The 20,217-nt window shown below is 36.6% G+C and overlaps 1 protein-coding gene and 1 long non-coding RNA gene across 2 annotated transcripts; both read left to right on the forward strand.

Annotated features, from left to right (window-relative positions):
• Positions 1-1,595: 1,595 nt before the first annotated feature.
• On the forward strand, positions 1,596-14,129 carry pld3 (phospholipase D family, member 3). The gene is made up of 12 exons (XM_056234177.1): positions 1,596-1,775; positions 3,189-3,259; positions 3,432-3,482; positions 4,550-4,710; positions 4,895-5,075; positions 6,571-6,688; positions 6,817-6,944; positions 8,474-8,671; positions 8,885-9,024; positions 10,076-10,238; positions 11,071-11,170; positions 13,389-14,129. The coding sequence occupies exons 2-12, from the start codon at positions 3,233-3,235 to the stop codon at positions 13,574-13,576; spliced, it is 1,455 nt and encodes a 484-aa protein (XP_056090152.1). The 5' UTR covers positions 1,596-1,775; positions 3,189-3,232; the 3' UTR covers positions 13,577-14,129.
• Positions 14,130-15,243: 1,114 nt separating this feature from the next.
• On the forward strand, positions 15,244-18,742 carry LOC130069973 (uncharacterized). The gene is made up of 3 exons (XR_008803822.1): positions 15,244-15,354; positions 16,883-17,002; positions 18,470-18,742. It is a non-coding gene; the product is annotated as an uncharacterized LOC130069973 (long non-coding RNA).
• Positions 18,743-20,217: the final 1,475 nt, after the last annotated feature.

Raw genomic sequence — 20,217 nt, forward strand, 5'->3', positions numbered from 1 at the left:
CCTATGTTATGTATTGTTAATTTGAAAGCATTAAAAGTGCAGTTTCTTGTCTCTCCTTGTATTGTTCAGTGGTTGAGGTTGATATGGGATTTAGTAATTAGTAATAAGACCAATACTTTCTAAAGATAGTAATTATTACATTAATCTATTTACACTGTTGAAGATGTCATTTGTAGTTAGTAATTAATAACTATTTATTAGGCCTACCTTATGACTTCATCAGAGCCAGTCACTCCCGAAGATTCAAGATCCTTCATAAAATGTAAGAGGTCTACATGTGTGTTATTTTTTATAGGGTATTTTTGATATTTCCATTTATTTTACTTTGGGTTGGGTTTTTCGTTGGTCCCAATAGATTCTGATGGTAATATCTGTCTTTTGGAGCCTCATGTCCCAACAGAACCCCAGGCAGTTGTAAGTAGCCTACTCAATACACCAGAAATTATGACAAATAGTAGGCCTAAACTTCATAAATAGTAGGGACACACTTCAGTGTGTAATGCCACTGTAGAATTTGTTTAGAACTAACGGAGGTGGAAAGAGTAATACAATATTTTACTCAAGTAAAAATACTATTACTTTGATAAAATTTTACTTAAGTACAAATAAAATTACCGGTCTAAAAAAGTCAAAAGTAGCTCATTTAAAATGTACTCAGAGTAAAAGTTGCTGAGTTACTTGTTTAACAGCGGGTGTGGGGTGGGGGACTCTCCTGTGTAGGGTTGTAACGTATGAGAGTTTCACAGAAAATATCACAGTTCATGGTATTAAACAATTATTAAATATATAAACTGCATTATTAAATTACGGTTATTATTATCATCAGTTAAAACGACAGTTAAATAAATTAAACATTTGTTCAATAAAACATATCTAATAATTTCAATAATTGATTATGAATTAGATTAACAACTTATTTTTTTATCATTAATAACTTATTAAAATGTTCAAAAATAATTGAGTTCTATGAAATGTTTTTTATTCAGATTTTTTTTTTTTTTTATGATTTAATACAAACATATTTTCAAAAACGGTGGTAATAAAATAGAAGTTTAGCAAACATTTAAATCCTTTTATTTTTTGGCAAAGTGCTTCAAAACAGATTTAGTCAATTAAACCATGGACAAACAATATAGATATTCCTTAAATAATGTTTAAATAAATTGTAGTATTATTGTTGGTGTTTAAACACCGCTTCCTCTTTAAAAAAGGGGAGGAGACCGCAAGAAACTCTGGGTTTACCGAAGAAAACCTGCTCCCGACCAGGTTAGGTTCACAGAGTAAGTTACCATGGTAACTGACTCTGAGTATAAATTACCTCTCTTTCAGAAACGGGCTTGAATTACTCTGCTTTCTCGGGTTTGATATACCTCCCATTCTGAAACGGAAAACCCAGAGTTTCCCTCATTTCAGGGTTAACATACTCAGAGTTTTCACTTAACCTTCTTTCTGAAACAGGCCCCTGTTGTTTCTGGTGGCGTTTTCAGCAACATAAATAAATCGTGATAACAAGCCTACGTCACTCTCATGGCGTTCCCCCATAGGTTACTTAAAACGTGATCACGTGACACTGACATTGAACTCGCCAGGAGCTCTAGTAGGGCTGCTAACTAGTGTGCTCTGCAAACAGTGAAGTGTACTCATTGTTTACGCCGATTACTCCTCGTTGTTTTGAACAGAGAGCACTTGTTTTCCTCTGTAAACCGAGCTCATTGATAGCTCATACCGCTGCGCCTCAGACGGGATGGTTTGCTTTGTGAGCTGTTAGATCACAGGTATGTCCTTCATTTCCTTTTCCTTGTCTTTACAACTATTCAAGTTCAGCTGTGTTGACAGAGGTTATACATGCAACATCTACTAATGTGTTCTTTACTAGATGTAGAATAATACACTTGCGGATACAAAAAATAGACCATATGGCTGTGGCTCAAACCCTAGTGAGGTTCCTATCTAGGCGGCATTTTCTAGACGGGTAAAACAATTGCAAGTAAGTGCAGATGATGTTTAATTATATGTCCAAAAACTAAGATGAAATTCTAATAGCTTATAATGTAAATGCAGACTACTTGCATAAAATGCATTATAAATATTAGTTTACAGTACATCTCCCGTAAAATATGTCTCAGTAAATTTATATTTAAATAGTTAGTTTTATGGTCAAAGCTCTGTAGTTTTTATTGTGGGAGGAAAACATATAATGTAATGTAATGATGATCGAGAGAAACACGTTCTTCATCAAAAACATGCTTCATATTTCATAGATATATTTGAACATGATTTTTTTCTAAATAAATAAAAAATGAGGTATGGATAATCGACTAAACCTAAGTTGCTGCAATCTAGTAAATGTTTTGTAAAATTTGAATAACAATATCTGTTTTATAAAAATCATTAAAGTGGTAACACTTTACAATAAGGTTTCATTAGTTAAACATGTTACTATTAAAGTTTTCACAACGTGAAACCATGGCCTGGAGGTGGACAGTTTTTACAATTATAATAAAAGTCCCTTTACTTTACCCTTTAAAAAAGTATCAATCAGAAGACTGAAGGCATGTAGAAAATGGTGCAAAACAGGTTTTTCAGCAAAGTTTTGATCATGTTGGGGCCTTCAAAATTATTGTATACAGTAGTAGGTTTTATAACCATTTTTAACCATTAAAACGGAAAGTGAAAATTAATTTGACTTGATGAAGCAGGTCAAAAGTAATGTGTACACTATATGAAATGGCAGACATTTTTTACTCAACAAGATTACTCAAACTACAGCAGAAAACACCACATCTAGATCACGTTACTATCAGGAACCTCAGTCACGTGACCCTGTGCTCATGACTTTCATAACCTGCACAGCATCTACATTTCTTCATTTTCTCTACATCTTCAAAAACACTTCCACTTTTAAGTCAGATGATATCCCAGAGTGCCAGTTGCATGTGAAAGATTTGCCAAGCTCATCAAGACTGCTCATGGGCCAGTCATCTGGCTGTTCAGTGTAGCCACTAATGCTGACGCCTGGCTCTTTCTGTATAATGAATTGGCAAAAGCCCTGTGTCTATAGAAATGCTCGGAACAGGAGTGAATGGCGACACACAGACGTGCACAAACACGTAGGCTACACAACCCAGTCTACATGCTCACATGAACAGGTTCCCCAGAGCAAGACTGACTCATCTCGTATTTTTTAGGATTTGTATTTCCTCCTAAAGTGCTGGTGAACCTCCTAGACGTAATGAAGTCAGATATACCTTACGAAAAGGTAGATTATACATTCCATGATTATTTATGTCTTCATTTAAATGCTTTAAAATTGATTGTGATTCTTCCACACCTTAAATTCACTTATTGTTTATGGATTATCTATTGGTTGTAATTTACAAATTAATGTACAAACTTAACTACAATTCCTTTGTTTTCACGTTTTGCTCCAGATGGTTGATGTGGAGCTAAGCAGAGGAGAAGCACATCATGGCTCACAAAAGGTAACAAACAAATCAATCTTTCCTAATGGGAAATCGCTTGACGCACGAGAATGACCCTCGTTGGTTCTTGCTGAAGCTCAAACGTGTAATCAGTTGCTTTTAATAGCATGAGCATTCAAAGCAACAGAATCTAAGTGGCCATAAAAAAAAGTCACAGTTTGGGTGTTCGTGGTCAAAATTGCACGTTAAAATGAATGGATAAATGGGAATTTTCTTTCTAAAATGTGTTGAATAAAATTAATATAAAAATGTTGAACAAACACACACAGAAATAAAGGAGTAAGACTATAAAGCATCCAGTGACACACTTACACAGACAGAGAGAGAAATGAATGGGAGTCTGTGACTGTAAGCATTACTGGAAAATGTGAAATATTAATATTTTAAATATTAAAAATGATGTAAAAATAATGTATGGCAAAGTTTGACAAATACTAGTTGGATAATGTTTAAACAAATATCCAAATTTGTATTTTCTAAGCTTACAATCTAGAACTTTCACCAGATGGCAGCAATCTGTCCCAAATGCATGATAATGTTTGCTGTAGTGAAGTAATTTAGCATATTATACAAATGATAGTGAAAGAGCGAAATTTACACACACAAAAAATATCTAAAAGATGTGCATAATTCTATTACTACTTCAGGCAAAATAGCCACTGTTCGAAAAGCTTAGGAGGGCTAAATATCCAGTGTCAGCTGATATATGTCCAATCTCTAAAAACTGTATAATAACAATAATAATATTACAATCTCTAATAACATCTGTCCAATAACAGATTTGGTACTGATACACTGTGTATAACTACTGTTAATTACATTGTACCTCATGTTTCACTCCATTGTTTTTTCTTCTCACGTTGATAAAATAATTTCAATTAAAATTACATGTCCATTTATTTGGTAAAAATCTGTTTAATCAGCAGGATAATGTACAAATGGTCATCGTAAATGAACCACTTTGGGGTCCTGTTTGTTTTGTTAATAATGGCCAGTTAACTGTACATTATCCCTCATGTCTCTATAATTGCCCAGGCATTTTGAACATATTCCATCTCTGTGTTTAGTATTACAGGTGTCTGATCATCCTCACCTGTTTAACCACTGTCTTGTTGATACTCCTGTCACTCCAATCCCTGCTTGTTCCGATGGCAACATCCTCCTCCTCTAAAGCATCTGGACAGCAGAAGCATCTTCTCACCAGAGAAACCTGCACTGATCCCTGCAGGTAGACGCCCACCAAGGGAGCTTAATTTGATTATTCTGTGCCAAACATGTGTTTTATTTGGAGTGTTTTAGTGGTCCATTGGTATATGTGGTTAACCTTAGCACACGGTTTCACATCTGCACCTTCAATGAAGTCTGCATTTGTGGCTTTGTTGCTAACTATAGTTTATATGTGTCATCTACAGGATTGTTTTAGTGGAGAGTATTCCTGAGGGCCTGGTGTTTAACTCCTCTACCACTCACCAGTCTATATATGAGGCCTGGCTCAACCTTATATCTGGCGCTCAAACCAGTCTGGACATCGCCTCCTTCTACTGGACTCTTACCAATAAAGACACACACACACACGAGGCCACAGCTAATCAGGTTTGGATGTTAAGTTTGCTGAATTCTCACTGAATAAAAGGCTTTGTTAGGGGCATCTTAAGGCCCTGATACACCAAGCCGAAGGTCTTAAAGGGGGGGTGAAATGCCATTTCATGCATAGTGAGTTTTTTTACACTGTTAAAGAGTTGGATTCCCATGCTAAACATGGACAAAGTTTCAAAAATTAAGTTGTACGTTTGATTGAGCATTTCTGTTCTCAAAATACTCCTTCCTGGTTGTCACAAGGTTCGGAAAGTTTTTTTCGAGTATGGGCGCGTATGACGTCAGATGCGCCGGAATTTCCTTATACGGTCCTAAGGGCACTTCTCTCGGAAGGGCGCGCGCACAGCTGTAGAGCAGAAGCCGTAACCAGAGCTGGCCGTAACCTATGCCCATCAAAGCGCTGTGCATCGGCTGCGCTGCAATATGTCACCAAAGAAGTGTGTTTTCGGTTGCCAAGGCAACACTGCACAGATTCCCAAAGAATCAAGCGTTAAGGGACCAGTGGATGGAGTTTGTTTTTCCAAAACATCAACACAGTTGTGCAAGTGTTCTTGTTTGTTCCATGCATTTCGAGGATGATTTTTTTGAGAAGCGAGCAAACACCTCCACGTTTTCCCTATTTAAATACAGTCACACGAGTAGTGTTACTCGACCAAGGATGGTGACACAAAATAAAACGTTGCGCTTTTCTAAGTATAATGTATGGCGGAATACCACAGCAAGTGCTTGGGAGCACTTCGACTCGGCGCAGTAATATCATCACTCGTGAAAAATCCTCTCCCTCTCTGTGATGATGATGATATTACTGCGCCAAGTCCATAGAAATAGCACAGCAAGTAGGCTAAACAACATGATCACGTATAGTATCGCGCCGCTCGTGATTATTTAGCTCCGCCCACACGGCACGCCTCCACCCGCTCGTCTTTTTCCGGAAAGACTCGGTACAGCCTATCTTTCTTTTATAAATATGATAAAACTAAAGACTTTTTGGAGATATGATGGATGCAATACTACTCTATAGGTACTCAACATTAACATGAGATTGACTGAAACTGAGTGTTTCACCCCCCCTTTAAGTATTTTGGCTGTTTGAGCATGTTTTATCGGCGTCCGTCAGCTGAGACACAGAACTCTGATTGGCTGTTCAGCGGACGAGAATAAAAGCTAAAGTGATGAAAGCGTGCAAAAAAAGCACAAAAAAAAAAATATATATATATATAAGCAAGCTGCTTTAAGGTTTGTATACCTGTAGTCTTTTTGAATGATGAATATATATTGATACCCGCTGATATAGACAGTTATTTCCTTGCACGCACACACAGACACTGAACACCCATGCTAGTTGACAGTAGCCTGTGGTCCTTTTGGTGTGTTAAAGCGCAGCTTTTTTACACGAGATGAGGCGACAACACCGTCAGCTTTCATCGCCGCTAGTTCTTTCACTTTGACTTGGTGTGACACTGTCTTTACCCAAGTTTTCTGTTGGTCTTAGGGTGAGCAGATTCTGCAGGAATTGGGGCAGCTCTCGGGGAAAGTGTCTGTCCGAATTGCAGTCGATAAACCGTCAGAGAAAAAACCCCTGGATGACGTTAGTTTCCTGATCGCTTCCGGTAAGTCAGCGTAACATTGAGGTATTTAACAGCCACTCAAAAATAACATCAAATATATCAGCACAGAGGTGTGAACATTATAGGAAACCTCAGAATGCTGTATTATATAAATGTCTTGTTTTCCACAGGAGCTGATGTGCGGATGGTGAATATGCGAGAGCTGACGACAGGTGTTCTGCATACTAAATTCTGGATTGTGGATAAAAAGCATGTTTACATAGGGAGTGCAAATATGGACTGGAGGTCACTAACACAGGTCAGTCATATTTTTGGCCAGTTTTTCATGGGTTGCTGCCCAAAACCTCTAAATGCAACATGGTTTGAGATCAGTGTTTGGGAATGTGTGCTTCCCCGCCTACTCGTACATGACCCGTACACAGTAATAGCGGTGGACGTCGATATACTCATTTTTTGTGATATTGAAAATGGTTACGAGAATTATGAAATTTGAATGGTATAAAAATGTAAAGGAAAAATAAGTATATTGTTATACACTGCCAAAAAAAGTCGCTGCTTGGATTTAAATAGGCAAATGCTTAAGAGTCAATGATTGGATCATTATTGCACTGATTATTATGTTTCTAGCATGTTATGTCAGATCTTGACCAAAGATTTATGCACCTCTCCAGCACATCCCAAAGATTTGAGAGGAGCCAATTCATGTGTGAAAATGATTCTTCATTCTCCCAACTTTTCTTTCACAGTTTGAGCCTGATGAATCTTGACATTGTCTTTCTGGAATATAGCCATGATGTGTCTTCCTACATGGTTGTTTAAAAAAATTAAAAGCTACACACTCCATCAATTATGGTTAAAATAACTGTTGCCAAACATATAACATGGTAGAAACATAATAATCACTGCAATAATGATCCAGTCATTGACTCTTAATCATTTGCCTATTTAAATCCAAACAGCAACTGTTTTCTTGGCTGGGCAGTGTGTGTCGTTATCGTGAAATAAAATTACTCATATCATGGTATAAGATTTTGGTCATATCGCCCACCCGTACACAGTATTGTAATAGATACATTTACATAAGTTACACTACTGTTCAAAACTTTGGGATCAGTAAAAATTTATATTTTTATTCAGCAAAGATGCATTAAATTGATCAAAAGTGATAGTAAAAACATTTATAATGTTACAAAATAGTTCTATTTCAAACAAATGCTGTTCTTTTGAACTTTCTATTCATCAAAGAATCCCAAAAAGAAAAAAATTCACAGAAACGTTAAGCAGCAAAACTGTTTTCAATATTTATATTAAGAAGTGTTTCTTGAGCAGCAAATCAGCATATTAAAATTGATTTCTGAAGGATCATGTGACACTGAAGACTGGACAAATTGTGCTAAAAATTCAGTTTTGCATCACAAGAATAAATCACGTTTTATAATATATTCAAATAGAAAACAGCTGTTTTAAATTGTAATAATATTTCACAATATTACTGTTTTTACTGTATTTTTTTATTTTTTCATTTTTTTGTGATCAATTTTTTATTTTATTTACCATACCAGGAACATATCTGAGTTCACATGAACTATATACAGATAGATTTTAACTGTATTTTTGATTAAATAAATGTGCCCTTGGTGAGCATAAGATGTCTTTAAAAACATTTTTGAATGGTAGTGAATAACAACATTGTAATACAGGAGGAAAGATGTGCTAGGACATTTTGTTAAGCCATAAGACTTTAGAGAATTTACAGAAATAGCACTAATACTTCACATATTTCACATGTTCGTGATCTTATATGTTTTATATGTTCACCCTGCTCAGGTGAAGGAGTTGGGTGCAGTTGTGTATGACTGCAGCTGTCTTGCTGAGGACCTTGGGAAGATCTTCGAGGCTTATTGGTACCTGAATCAGACCAAGACCGTTCCTGCACCCTGGCCCAGCAACTACTCCACCCTGTACAATAAGGACACACCGATGCAGCTGTCACTCAATGGGACCGATGCCAGTGTCTATCTATCAGTAAGAGAAAACCGTCACACTGAAAAAAAATCAGCTCAACCATGAAAGGGAATAAAGCAAAGTCAAGTATGAATGTAACGCTGTCATTGGAATTTTTGTGGCTTGTATTGTTCCCTGTTCTGGTGTTGTTTACTCTGCTGGTTGCAGTTTTCTTTGGCTTTTTTGAGTCAGGATAGAGGAAGTTAAAGGACCGTCTGTTCTTCTGTCCCACAGAGCTCTCCTCCTTCCTTGTGCGCTGAGGGCAGGACTTCAGACCTGCAGTCTATCCTCAGTGTGATCGATGACGCCCAGCAGTTTGTCTACATCGCTGTGATGAACTATCTTCCCACGATGGAGTTCTCCAGCCACAAGAGGTCTATAAAATATTCTCCACTTCCTCTTTGCACATGTTTCATAACCAACCAGCCTTAAAGCACCTATCTTCATTTTGAAATGTGCACATTATATGCTTTTTGAATCGGTAATTCTCTAAACTTCCTCCCCAGTCTAGAAAGGTTTCTTGCATCTAAAAAGTGCAACAGTGTCATTCCAGTATCATTGATATACCATTATAGATTTAGTTAATATTTTGAATTGTATATAAAAAAAAAAATCAGTTTTCATTTAAATCTTAGTTGAAGTTTTAGTCATTTTGTTGTGTTTTTCTCAATTTTATTAGTTTTTGTTGTTGTTTGCTTAAATATGCCTATAGTCTTTATTAATTTTTATTTATTTTAGTTTATTTGCTTTTATTTCTTTTAGTACTTCAACTTAAAACCAGGGTTATTATTATAACTGAAACTAAAACCATAAAAAGAGACATGTTCTTTACTCGAAATAAAATAAACTAACTACAAATAATATGCAATAAGAAAAACATACTTATTTTATTTCAGCTAGATTCCCATTTTCATTAACCTCGTGTCATTTAGTAAATCAACTTCATGTACTAAAATAAAATAAAAATAACACTGAAATAAAATTAATAAAAACCATATAGAAATTAAAATGAAAACGGAAAAAATAAACAATCTAATTCAAAAAAAGCATCTCAATGACACTAAAAATAGCACTGACTTAAACGAAATGAAAATGAGCAATGTTGCCTTGACCACTTGCTGTTTATTTTTTTTCAACTCAGTTAATGTTTATTATAATTCAAGTAATGAAAAATATTTTTCTTAGGGTTTTCGCTTTAGTTTTAGTGAATGATAATAACCCTCCTGCAACAACACTTTCTCTGTTTTGCATCTCGGTTCTCCCAGTTAGAGTGAAGCTTTAAGGACTCAGTGATTCACATAGAAGTCTTAAAGGAACAGCAGTGAAATGGTCTCAGTTGTATGACTGTTAAATATTCCTAACTTTCAAAGTAAACCTCTGTAACGGCCATCAAATGTAACCCTGCTCTCCCTGATTTTCCCGCAGGTACTGGACTGATATCGATGCCCAGCTGCGGCGCGTGGCTTATGAGCGCAGGGTTCGTGTGCGTCTGCTGATCAGTTGTTGGGAAAGCACCAACCCAATCATGTTCCCGTTCCTCCGCTCACTCGCTTCCTTACAGGACAAGAACAAGCTGGACGTTCAAGTGGTGAGTGCCGTCAGGGCTGCTCTTTAAGTGTTTGACCGGCTGTGTAGTGTGTGTGTGTGTTACTTCAGAGGCCATACCTTGTGTTGCATTGCATTTACGTCTGTTGCATACACACCACTGTTCAAAAGTTTGGGGTTGGTAAGATTTCGTAATGTTTTTGAAAAGCTCACCAAAGCTGCATTTATTTGATTAAAAATAAAATAAAATAAAGTAATTTGATAAATTTGTAATTGTAATTTATTCCTGGGATCAAAGCTGCATTTTTTGCATCATTACTCCAGTCTTCAGTGTCACATGATCCTTCAGAAATCACTCTAATATGATGATTTGCTGCTCAAAAAGCTCAATGTTGAAAACAGTTGTGCTGCTTCATATGTGAAATTTCAAAGAACATTTACTTAAAAAAACATTTACTTGAAAGTCCTTGGTAAAGCCTTGGTCACACTAGATACACTAGACACATGATTTCTACAGACACAAATATATGAAATCTACTCCACTTTCCTTTATCGCTGCAATCCTGCATATTTAAAGTTTGCATTCTTTTCATTCAGCTGAAAGGTCACGCTGTGGCTTAGTGAACTTCTATCGGTCGCACCATACATGAACTTTGGAACGCAGTGTAATGCAAAACTTCTTTGCTTGAGCTTGTGTTTCCTGTCTCACGCGTGTTCAAATTACACCTTTAGCTCCATTTATAAGCATGCGAATACTTATGAATGGAGCTAAAGGTGTCATTTGAACCCCTGTGTAGTGTGAACCCCCTTAATTCTTGAAAAACAGTAGTGTATGACTGCAATAAGCTAATACAAACTATGTTTCCCCCTCACAGAAAATCTTTACTGTGCCATCTGACCCTCGACAGAAGAAAATTCCCTTTGCCAGAGTCAACCATAACAAGTACATGGTCACAGACAAGGTTGCTTATATAGGTATGACTCGTTTTTTACTTTCTTTTTGTTTTTACATTTTCAGATTCTAAATATCTTAATTCATTTTCCTGTATGATCGGTTACTTTGCAACTACTATGTAGCAACTACTATGTAGCCTAGTTGCATCAGAAAAACAAGTTGTAGGTACAATGTACTTATTGTGGTTGTATTGCAAAACGCTTTTACTGCTAAAGAGGAGAGAAACGGGTACGGTTAGGTCAGGTTTGGTGTAAAGCCCCGTTCACACCGCCAGCGACACGCAGTGACAAAGCAACATAATCCCATTCATTTCAATGGAGCGCTGGCGACATCCGGCGACACCAGCGACAGTGACCGTTGGCGACAGAATGTGGGCGTGTCAAGCGACAAGAGACAAGCGACAAAAGTTGAGAAATTTCAACTTTATGCAAATGTGAAGCGATTTTCGCGAGCGACAACCAATAGGAAAGTAGACTTTCAGTGGAGCTCACGCATGAGCTCACGTCACCGTCTCGAGTGCAGGCAAGACAGAGGAGTTCGAGGGAGATTTCACATATGATTTGACTGTAACCACATACATGGATATAATAAAATGAGGCATGGAAAAGAAACTGTCGACAGTCTCAGTGAGTTTAATTCATACATTTAAAGTTCGAGTGTTGTAATTTTGTGATGCAAGTTTAGCACTGCTGCAGTTCATTTTACAGTTTCCCTTGCATTATGTTGACTATTAGGGACAAGAAAATCGATTATTTGTCAAATTCGAATGACGTTTTAGTCATTTATGACGGAATGAGTGAGTTTAATTTGTTGATTCATCGATCGTTAATCTTGTAAATGATTTAATCCACTGAACACTGCTGTGGTAATATAAAAACACTCTCCCAACAGCATACTGTTTCTTTTGAGCCTAATTCCTAGTCAAATTAAAATGATATTGTTGTATATATATCACTTCTGGTGGTATTTTGTATAGATATGGCCAGGCGTGCAGTCAACCAATAACATTAGAGCGACAGCACTACGAACGCCCACAAGCGACTTCACAGTACAGAGACTAGCGACATGTAGCGACAAAATCGCTGGCGGTGTGAACGGGGCTTAAGGGGGAAGGGTCAACAGTGTCATTTTAGATAGGGATGCTGCGATATTTTGTCCGATACCGATCATTTTTATATTTAAAAGACGGTAACCGATATATTGGCTGATTAAATCTAAATCCAAATTTTTATATAATTTTTGACAGCCTGATTACAAAAACAAAAGTCTCACCATTAAACTTTAGACTTTCACCATTAAGGCTCGTACACACCGGGACGAATATCGGTGCGCGTTATTCGCCAGCGTTTTTCAACGCGTTTTTTGTGTTCACACCCAAGCGATTTTTGCTGACGATGAGCCGAGTGAACATGCAAATTCATTCCCTGACATTAGACGGCGCCCATTTGCTCTGCAATACCACTCCATAACATTCTCTTATATCAAGGTTTGTGTAGTCGCTGTCGCGTTTGTCATATAGTTCTTTATGTTCAGACACCAACGAGACCAGCAGCTCTACATTCATCTTGCCTTGCATCTTCCTCGTCTTATTTCTTCCCGGCAGTGTAGACGCTACTTGGCGTATATCTTCTTCGCCGTTACGTATGTGCGCTCGGCAAGACCGTTTTGTGTTTGAGCGCCCCCAAGTTGTGTTTTACTGTAACTTCAGAAGCTCCAGACACGTGAGCAAAAGCGCCAATCTCATTGGTCGGATAGTTTTTGACGCGGCGCGTCAAACTAAAAAAACCAACCCGAGGCGTTTTTTAAAAAATGACACTTTTACGCGTGGCGTTTTTCGCGTCGGTGTGCACACTCACATTGGCGCCCTTTGTTTAGTCACGAGGCGTTAAACGTCGGCGAATATCGCGCGCGAAATTCGTCCCGGTGTGAACAGACCGTTAGACTTGCGTGCACATGTTGCACTGAACTGTATTTTCCTTTTTTAAAGTGATTCCAATCAGATTTCATGCAATTCAAAACCATCATGGCGAACAGTGCACATATGAAGTGTCTCAGCTAAAGGAAATAATCCATTATTTAACGGCTTTAATATATCGGCCACATTTTCTTAAACCGATATGGTGGCTGATATACTGTGCATCCCTAATTTTAGATGTAATTACATGCAGATATTCAATATAACGTGGGACCGAATATTTTCTTCTTGCTATACTGATATTCTGCTTCCATACTTTCCAGGTACCTCTAACTGGTCAGGTGACTACTTCGTGAACACAGCTGGTTCTGCATTAGTGGTGAACCAGACTTTAGCTCAGGCCACAGGTCCTACAGTCCAGGAGCAGTTGCAGGAAGTGTTCGAGAGAGACTGGGACTCTCAGTACAGCACTGACATTAACCACAGAACCAACCGTAAAACGGTTTGCTAGTCCAGGCTGTGTCTGCGCTGTGGCCTTCACACTGCAGGTGGCGCTGTTGAGTGCTGAGCCACACACTGCTGATGGCATTTGAAGTATGGTATTCAGGGCATGTACATCATAGATCTATGCTCCATTTTTGGGCTCTTAAATACCTCCTCCCCTGATCATCTTGCCATGAGCTACTTTTGCACTCATAAAAGTGCACTAAACAAGAGGTGGGAGTTAAAGAACGTATTTTTTCAATAATGATAATAACAAGATAAATACTTTTTGCATATGTTTTGCACAAAATGTCTTTTAAATGACATGCAATACCTCTTAACAGAAATGCCTTCCTGTTGATCGATCATTTTAACATGTATTGAACCTGTAGTGTCTCAGGTAGAATCGTTTTATCGTTGATTTTAAAAGATTGTTCATGGCTGCTTTCTCTTTCTAAAGTGATTTCCTAAATGCTGCGTGCTGTCCTGTACATCTGAAGTAGTCTTTATTGAATTTTTTTTATATATATAATTTGACGACTTGTTATGTCACCACTATTGGCCAGCAGCACTGGGCTGTTTTAACTGCACATCACACATTAGTTTTTTTCTTCAGGACTTGTTGGGTTAGAAATTGTGATGATGTTTTCTTTTTTTATTATTAGGTCACATATCTGGAAGTGAAAATGCCAAGAGTGCCCATGTAGATGATTCATTATCAGACTTGTTCATCGTTATAAAGAGGAATAGTGAGCAATAATGAGGGATGTGTGAGCTTCTTTTTTTTTTTACTTTTAGAACTTTTTTTGTTTTTAAAAATGCGCACACTTTATTGGCTGTTAATTTTTTAACAGGGGTTTCAAATTCAGTTCATTTTACATTTAAGATCTTTCTTTTTCTTTGAGAGTAATGTTTTAAGTTTTAAACTGGTTTTAAATAAACATAATACAAGTATAACTCTTTACTCTCTTTTTTCTTGTCATTTGACATTTTTGTCAAATGTGGAATTTGATTGATATTGCATCATTCTTGTAGTAGCATATGGCCTTTGCAAGAACATGTATGCAATTATTTTGTCTGATGCTGTAAATTATTATGGATGCTTCTGGAAACAGATAATGCAATGAACAATGCATTAATAAAGATTTCAAATGGTTTATGACAGGTTTAACATAAATGCCATGAAATTAGTCAAATCATAAGTACACCATCTTTTTTCTCTCTACATATTAGAACAAAGAAAACCATTGTGGTCCCATTTGCGATGTAAAATGTGCATGGTATGTTCATTATTCTGATTGCTACTTTGTGCCTTCATAACTCACAAATGTTATGCCATTTCATATTTTGACACGGTAATTATAATCATATATTTAAACTCTATTGAAGTATTCATGTGCTTGCATGATCCATTCTCCTCCAATCTATTCAATTACAACAGCTTTTTTTTTTATTCAAGTTTTGTACAGAAAGTTAGGTACTTTATTTGTCAACACCGCTAATTCCAAGCATTTATTTAAGTCTATTTTTAAAATTGGCTGCATTTCCATAAATGGACATTTCTCGTGGACCATGTTGTGTCCGTTATTTTCTGCCACCAGAATTTAGCAAACCACGCCTCCTTGTATACGATTGGTTAATATGAGTTATGTGTAGTTTGCGATTGGACCGTAAAGATGTCGTTCACAGAGCCTGACCAACCATAGCAAAGAGTGATGAATCAGGGGCGGGACTTGTCAGAATCCCGTTGGAAAAGATGTGTGATCGCCTGTGGAGGTGGAGCGCAAGAAGGAGCTGAAGATGGCGGTGAGTTTTCTCTGATGAATACACAATAAGATATCATTTATATAAGCTTTTTTTTTTTATCCCAGCACTGGGTAACAAAGTCTCCAAGGTCATTCATAATTGACTATCATATGTCCAGCCCGGTCGATTTGACCGAGAAACTGGAAAGTTTGAATTATTTTAAAGAAATGCAAACTTAAAACATTGGAAATAATGTAAATTACACAATGGTTCACACATCTATATAATATATATGACACACTATATGAGTGTTATGGCTCATCTGAGAGCAGTGGGTGGGTGTTGCTCATTATTTCAGGTTTTTTTCATCCATTCACAATGAAAATTGAATGTAAAGTCGCGTTTGTTCTAGCTAACTGTTATACGGGATGTGAGATAATTAAACAATTATTACACTGACCATTATTACCATTATTAATCACGCTGACGCCGAAGTGAATGCATTTTTATTTTGGTCTTTAGACACTTGTTGGTTTTCACTCTAAAATTGTTATTCACAAGCTATAATACAAAATGCATCATTCATTTTGCGTATTTGTATTGGCAGTATGTTATTAACGCTAAAACGTGCTGCCTCTTTTACTAATGTTTGAAAAAATTCAGTTCATTCGAGTTTAAAAATCTTCTTTTGTCTGGCATTGGCATATAACTTTAGCTACACCAGAGGGCAGTGTATAATCCACAAATCTGGCAGCTTCAGTCTTGTTATAGCGTTAAATCAAAATAGACTATTCTAGTTTTTTATTGAATATTACAGTACTTATTATCGACGATGATTTATCTATGCACATCATCACAATGCATGTCTCCTCAAAATAAGTTTTCCTCCCTCTTGTAGTGACATCGCTTTCTAATGGCGTTTACTCGCGCGAGGGCGGGGCAACCTGTCACTCACATGAGATCGACCAATAGGAAACCACAACGATCCAACCAATCGCTAATGGATAACATCAAGTCCCGCCCTAAATTTTTATCAATTTGATTGGAATATACGTCACAATAGAGAAGAAATAGCTATCGCAACTTCCATTGCATGCTGACTTTAGGGTTCTGATTGCTTAAATATTCCATTAACAATACAAAGGAATTCAAATTATTTTTTACATATTTTACTGTTTTGTTGAATGTAGGTTATTTTAATGTATTACATCCCATTTAATGTGACCAAACTCTTTTCAGAGTACCCTTGTGGGAAAAGAAATGCACTTAATTGTATTAAATGTGCATGTATGGTGTTAAAAAAAAACTACTTGCAGATAATATAATATTAATTAATTAAATAAATAATAGGCCACTATTTAAACTGTACACTTTTTGTAAAAATTTGATGCTAAAGTATAATTATTTTTCACAAGGGTGCCTAAATGTAAATTATTTCCACTCCCAGTCTGCATTGCACAGATTTATAAATATGTAAAGGCATATTGTTCAATCGGCCATCATTATAAACTGTCCATATTAAAGCTAGAGAATATATCATTCTGTGACTAACTGGACCCAACCTGTTTATTTGTCTTCCGATCACGAGCCAGCCCAGCTGATGTACGTGGTCTGGGAGGGTGTGTCATTGACTGGACACTGCCATGGACGCTGAGGGTCACTGCAAGGACGTCCTGTGTTTATACTCACCACCCTCTTTAAATCGTCAGTCAAATCTCTGTTTTCATCTTCTTGGGTCTGTCTACATTTAATCTTTGACACTTTTGGACCTCCATGAGCTCTTTATTTTGCTGTGCCCATGGTCCACTTCAATAAAGCAACAAGTGACTTCTATGGGATTATTTGGGAAATAAATTCCCACTCCAGGTCCAGACCATTGTGGATCTATATAATTACACATACACTACCAGTCAAAAGTTTGGAATAATTAATATGAATATTCAGCATCATTACTCCAGTCTTCAGTGTCACATGATCCTTCAGAAATCATTCTAATATGATGACTTGCTGCTTAAGAAACATTTCTGATTATTATGAAAGTTGAAAACAGTTGTGCTGCTTCATATTTTTGTGGAAACTGTGATACACTACCGTTCAAAAGTATTAATTTAAGACATTTGACAAGGATGCATTTAATTGGTCAAAAGTGAGTGGGGGGGGGGGGTATCACTGTTTCCACAAAAATTGGACCTGTTTTTTTAACTGATAATAATCAGAAATGTTTCTTGAGCAGCAAATCATCATATCAGAATGATTTCTGAAGGATCATGTGACACTGAAGACTGGAGTAATGCTGAAAATTCAGCTTTGATCACAGGAATAAATTATATTTTAAAGTCAAATAGAAAACAGTTATTTGATATTGTAATAAAATTTCACAATATTAGTGCTTTTACTGTATTTTTCATCTAATAAACAGCCTTGGAGAGCATAAGAGACTTCTTTCAAAATATTTTTTTACGGGTAGTGTATAAATATGGACATGTTTATGATTTAATGTGTGCATGTGCTTCATGCTGGCATTGTTCATCCAGCTGACACATTATTTTTAAGTGACTAACAGTACATTTAACTACCGGAACGATTCTTTTGGAGTAAACAGAGTTTAAGTGTCTTACTTAAGGGCACAATGCTAACAAATCAATCTACAGTTTTTGGGTTCTCAAGCATTTCAATATCTCTAGTATTGACTTGGGAGACTGTAGCTTTGTGTGTGTGTGTGTGTGTGTGTGTGTGTGTGTGTGTGTGTGTGTGTGTGTGTGTGTGTGTGTGTGTGTGTGTGTGTGTGTGTGTGTGTGTGTGTGTGTGTGTGTGTGTGTGTGTGTGTGTGTGTGTGTACGTGAAACCTCTTGCACTTTAATTACCACCCGGTCCTGTCAGTGGGCCGGTGTGGTGACGAGGGTGCAGACAGCAATCCCGAGCATCTCCCCAAACCTCGCAGAGTAAACTCTGCAGCTGGGGTCGCCTCGACAGAACTAGTGTGTGTGTGTGTGTGTGTGTGTAGCACCCATGGGAAGATGGGTGGAGGTGTGATGTGGTTGTACACCCTCAAAATGACGCTACATGAGATTCTAATCTAAATTGGTGGTCTAATGGACATGTACACTTTTGTCAGATGTTATTTTTCATTTATTTCTCATTCATAATTAATCAAATCTTCTCTAATTAATTTCAGGTCACCCAGTGAGAATGGACAGAAAGTCAGCTTTTATGAAGATATGGAAGTTGTTGTTTATAGTAAATATGTATTAGGGGTAAACATTTGATTGTGCATAAAAGAAGAACATGACATTTAATATATGAGAATGATCTTTTATCATATTGTAATTCAAAACAACTATTGTGTATAGGGTTTTGTAAAGAACACGTCACTTTTTGTATCTCTCTGTGCCATTGTCACTGTAAATACATTGTCCTGGTAAATAAATTATTGCTTTGTCTGTTTTGAGTTAATTTGAATGAATGCTTTTTAAAAAAAAAATCGTTTTTAATGCCTCACTCATAAAGACTTGTTTCATTGCTGGATGAATCAGTGTTTTTGAACAAATCTCTTGAATGAATGAATGATTCAATGAAATATATTTTTTTAACAGTCACTTGTCGCCACTGGTGCAACGATGTAATCTTTATTTGAAGCATCAAGTTACTTACAAAAGATGATTTACTCTATTTTAATATCTACCATAGACATCAGCGTTTACATACAAACTACACACTTTTATTCCAGTACTTCTGTGATATTATGAATTAATATGCTCTCTCTGGCTCAGCGGCTGCACAAACACAGATCTGAATGTTTGCTGTGGTTGTACTTGTCAACGGATTAATACATGGGATTAATTCCCAGCATGCATTCTGGTCAAACCTCAAAAGGGATCTTGTTTTCAAGGCCCGCACTGCAGTGTACATCACGTGTTTTTAGTGTAGTTAGGAGGCTTTGTGTTCAGCATAATAGAACGATAACGTTTTTTGGCAATTTAATTTTGTATAAGGCTGATGTACAAAGGTCTTACTGAGAGGCCTGTACTCCAAAAATGTAGCTTTAGTTGTTGTACGAGGTAATCATGCATTTTTAAGACAGTATTCTCTGAGCATGAATTATGAATATGCTTACAAACACGAGCCTGGATTCTGTGGTTCTAGAAATTAGGAAATTAAGATTATTCAAGCTGCTTCAGTTCAGAACACGTTTTAGTTGGAGGCTGTTTGTTCATAATGTGCCAGATGTGCATTTTTATATTATTATGTATTCATATATATTGAATGTGCACTTGTAGTGTACCTCAAATCTTACAAGTCCCCCTGTAGGCATGTAGTCAATAATTGTATCCCCTAAAACTCACCAAAATTACATATTTAAACGTTTTCTCCATGAAAAAAAAATTATTCATGACTTAAAATCTTGAATGTACACTCTAAACAATGCTGGGTTGTTTTAACCCAACATTTGGGTTGGTCCATATTTGACCCAAATTTGGGTTAAAACAACCCAGCATTGTTTAGAGTGTACATTCAAGATTTTAAGTCATGAATAATTTTTTTTTTATGGAGAAAACGTTTAAATATGTAATTTTGGTGAATTAAATATCCTAATTTTAAAAATGTAATTTAAAATTTTAATCAAACTTCAACTTTCACTTTCAACTGTAATTTTTTTTAATTACATTTTTAACCCAACATTTGGGTTTGTCCATATTTGACCCAAATTTGGGTTGAAACAACCCAGCATTTTTTAGAGTGTAACTCTACACCCTTGCCTCATTTAGTATAAGCAGTTCTATGAATATGCAAATGAGCCCCGCCTGATCCATTCGTTGACATCACATGGTTACCAGGTAGTTTGTGACATCAGCTTTTTTTAAACCATGTTTTTGAGACTATATTAAAACTATTAATAATGACCTAGTACAAAGTGCACTTTTT

Source organism: Rhinichthys klamathensis, unplaced genomic scaffold (genome assembly GCF_029890125.1).
Source record: "Rhinichthys klamathensis goyatoka isolate OS25496 unplaced genomic scaffold, OSU_Roscu_1.1 h1tg000391l_1, whole genome shotgun sequence".
Taxonomy (NCBI): Eukaryota; Metazoa; Chordata; class Actinopteri; order Cypriniformes; family Leuciscidae; genus Rhinichthys; species Rhinichthys klamathensis.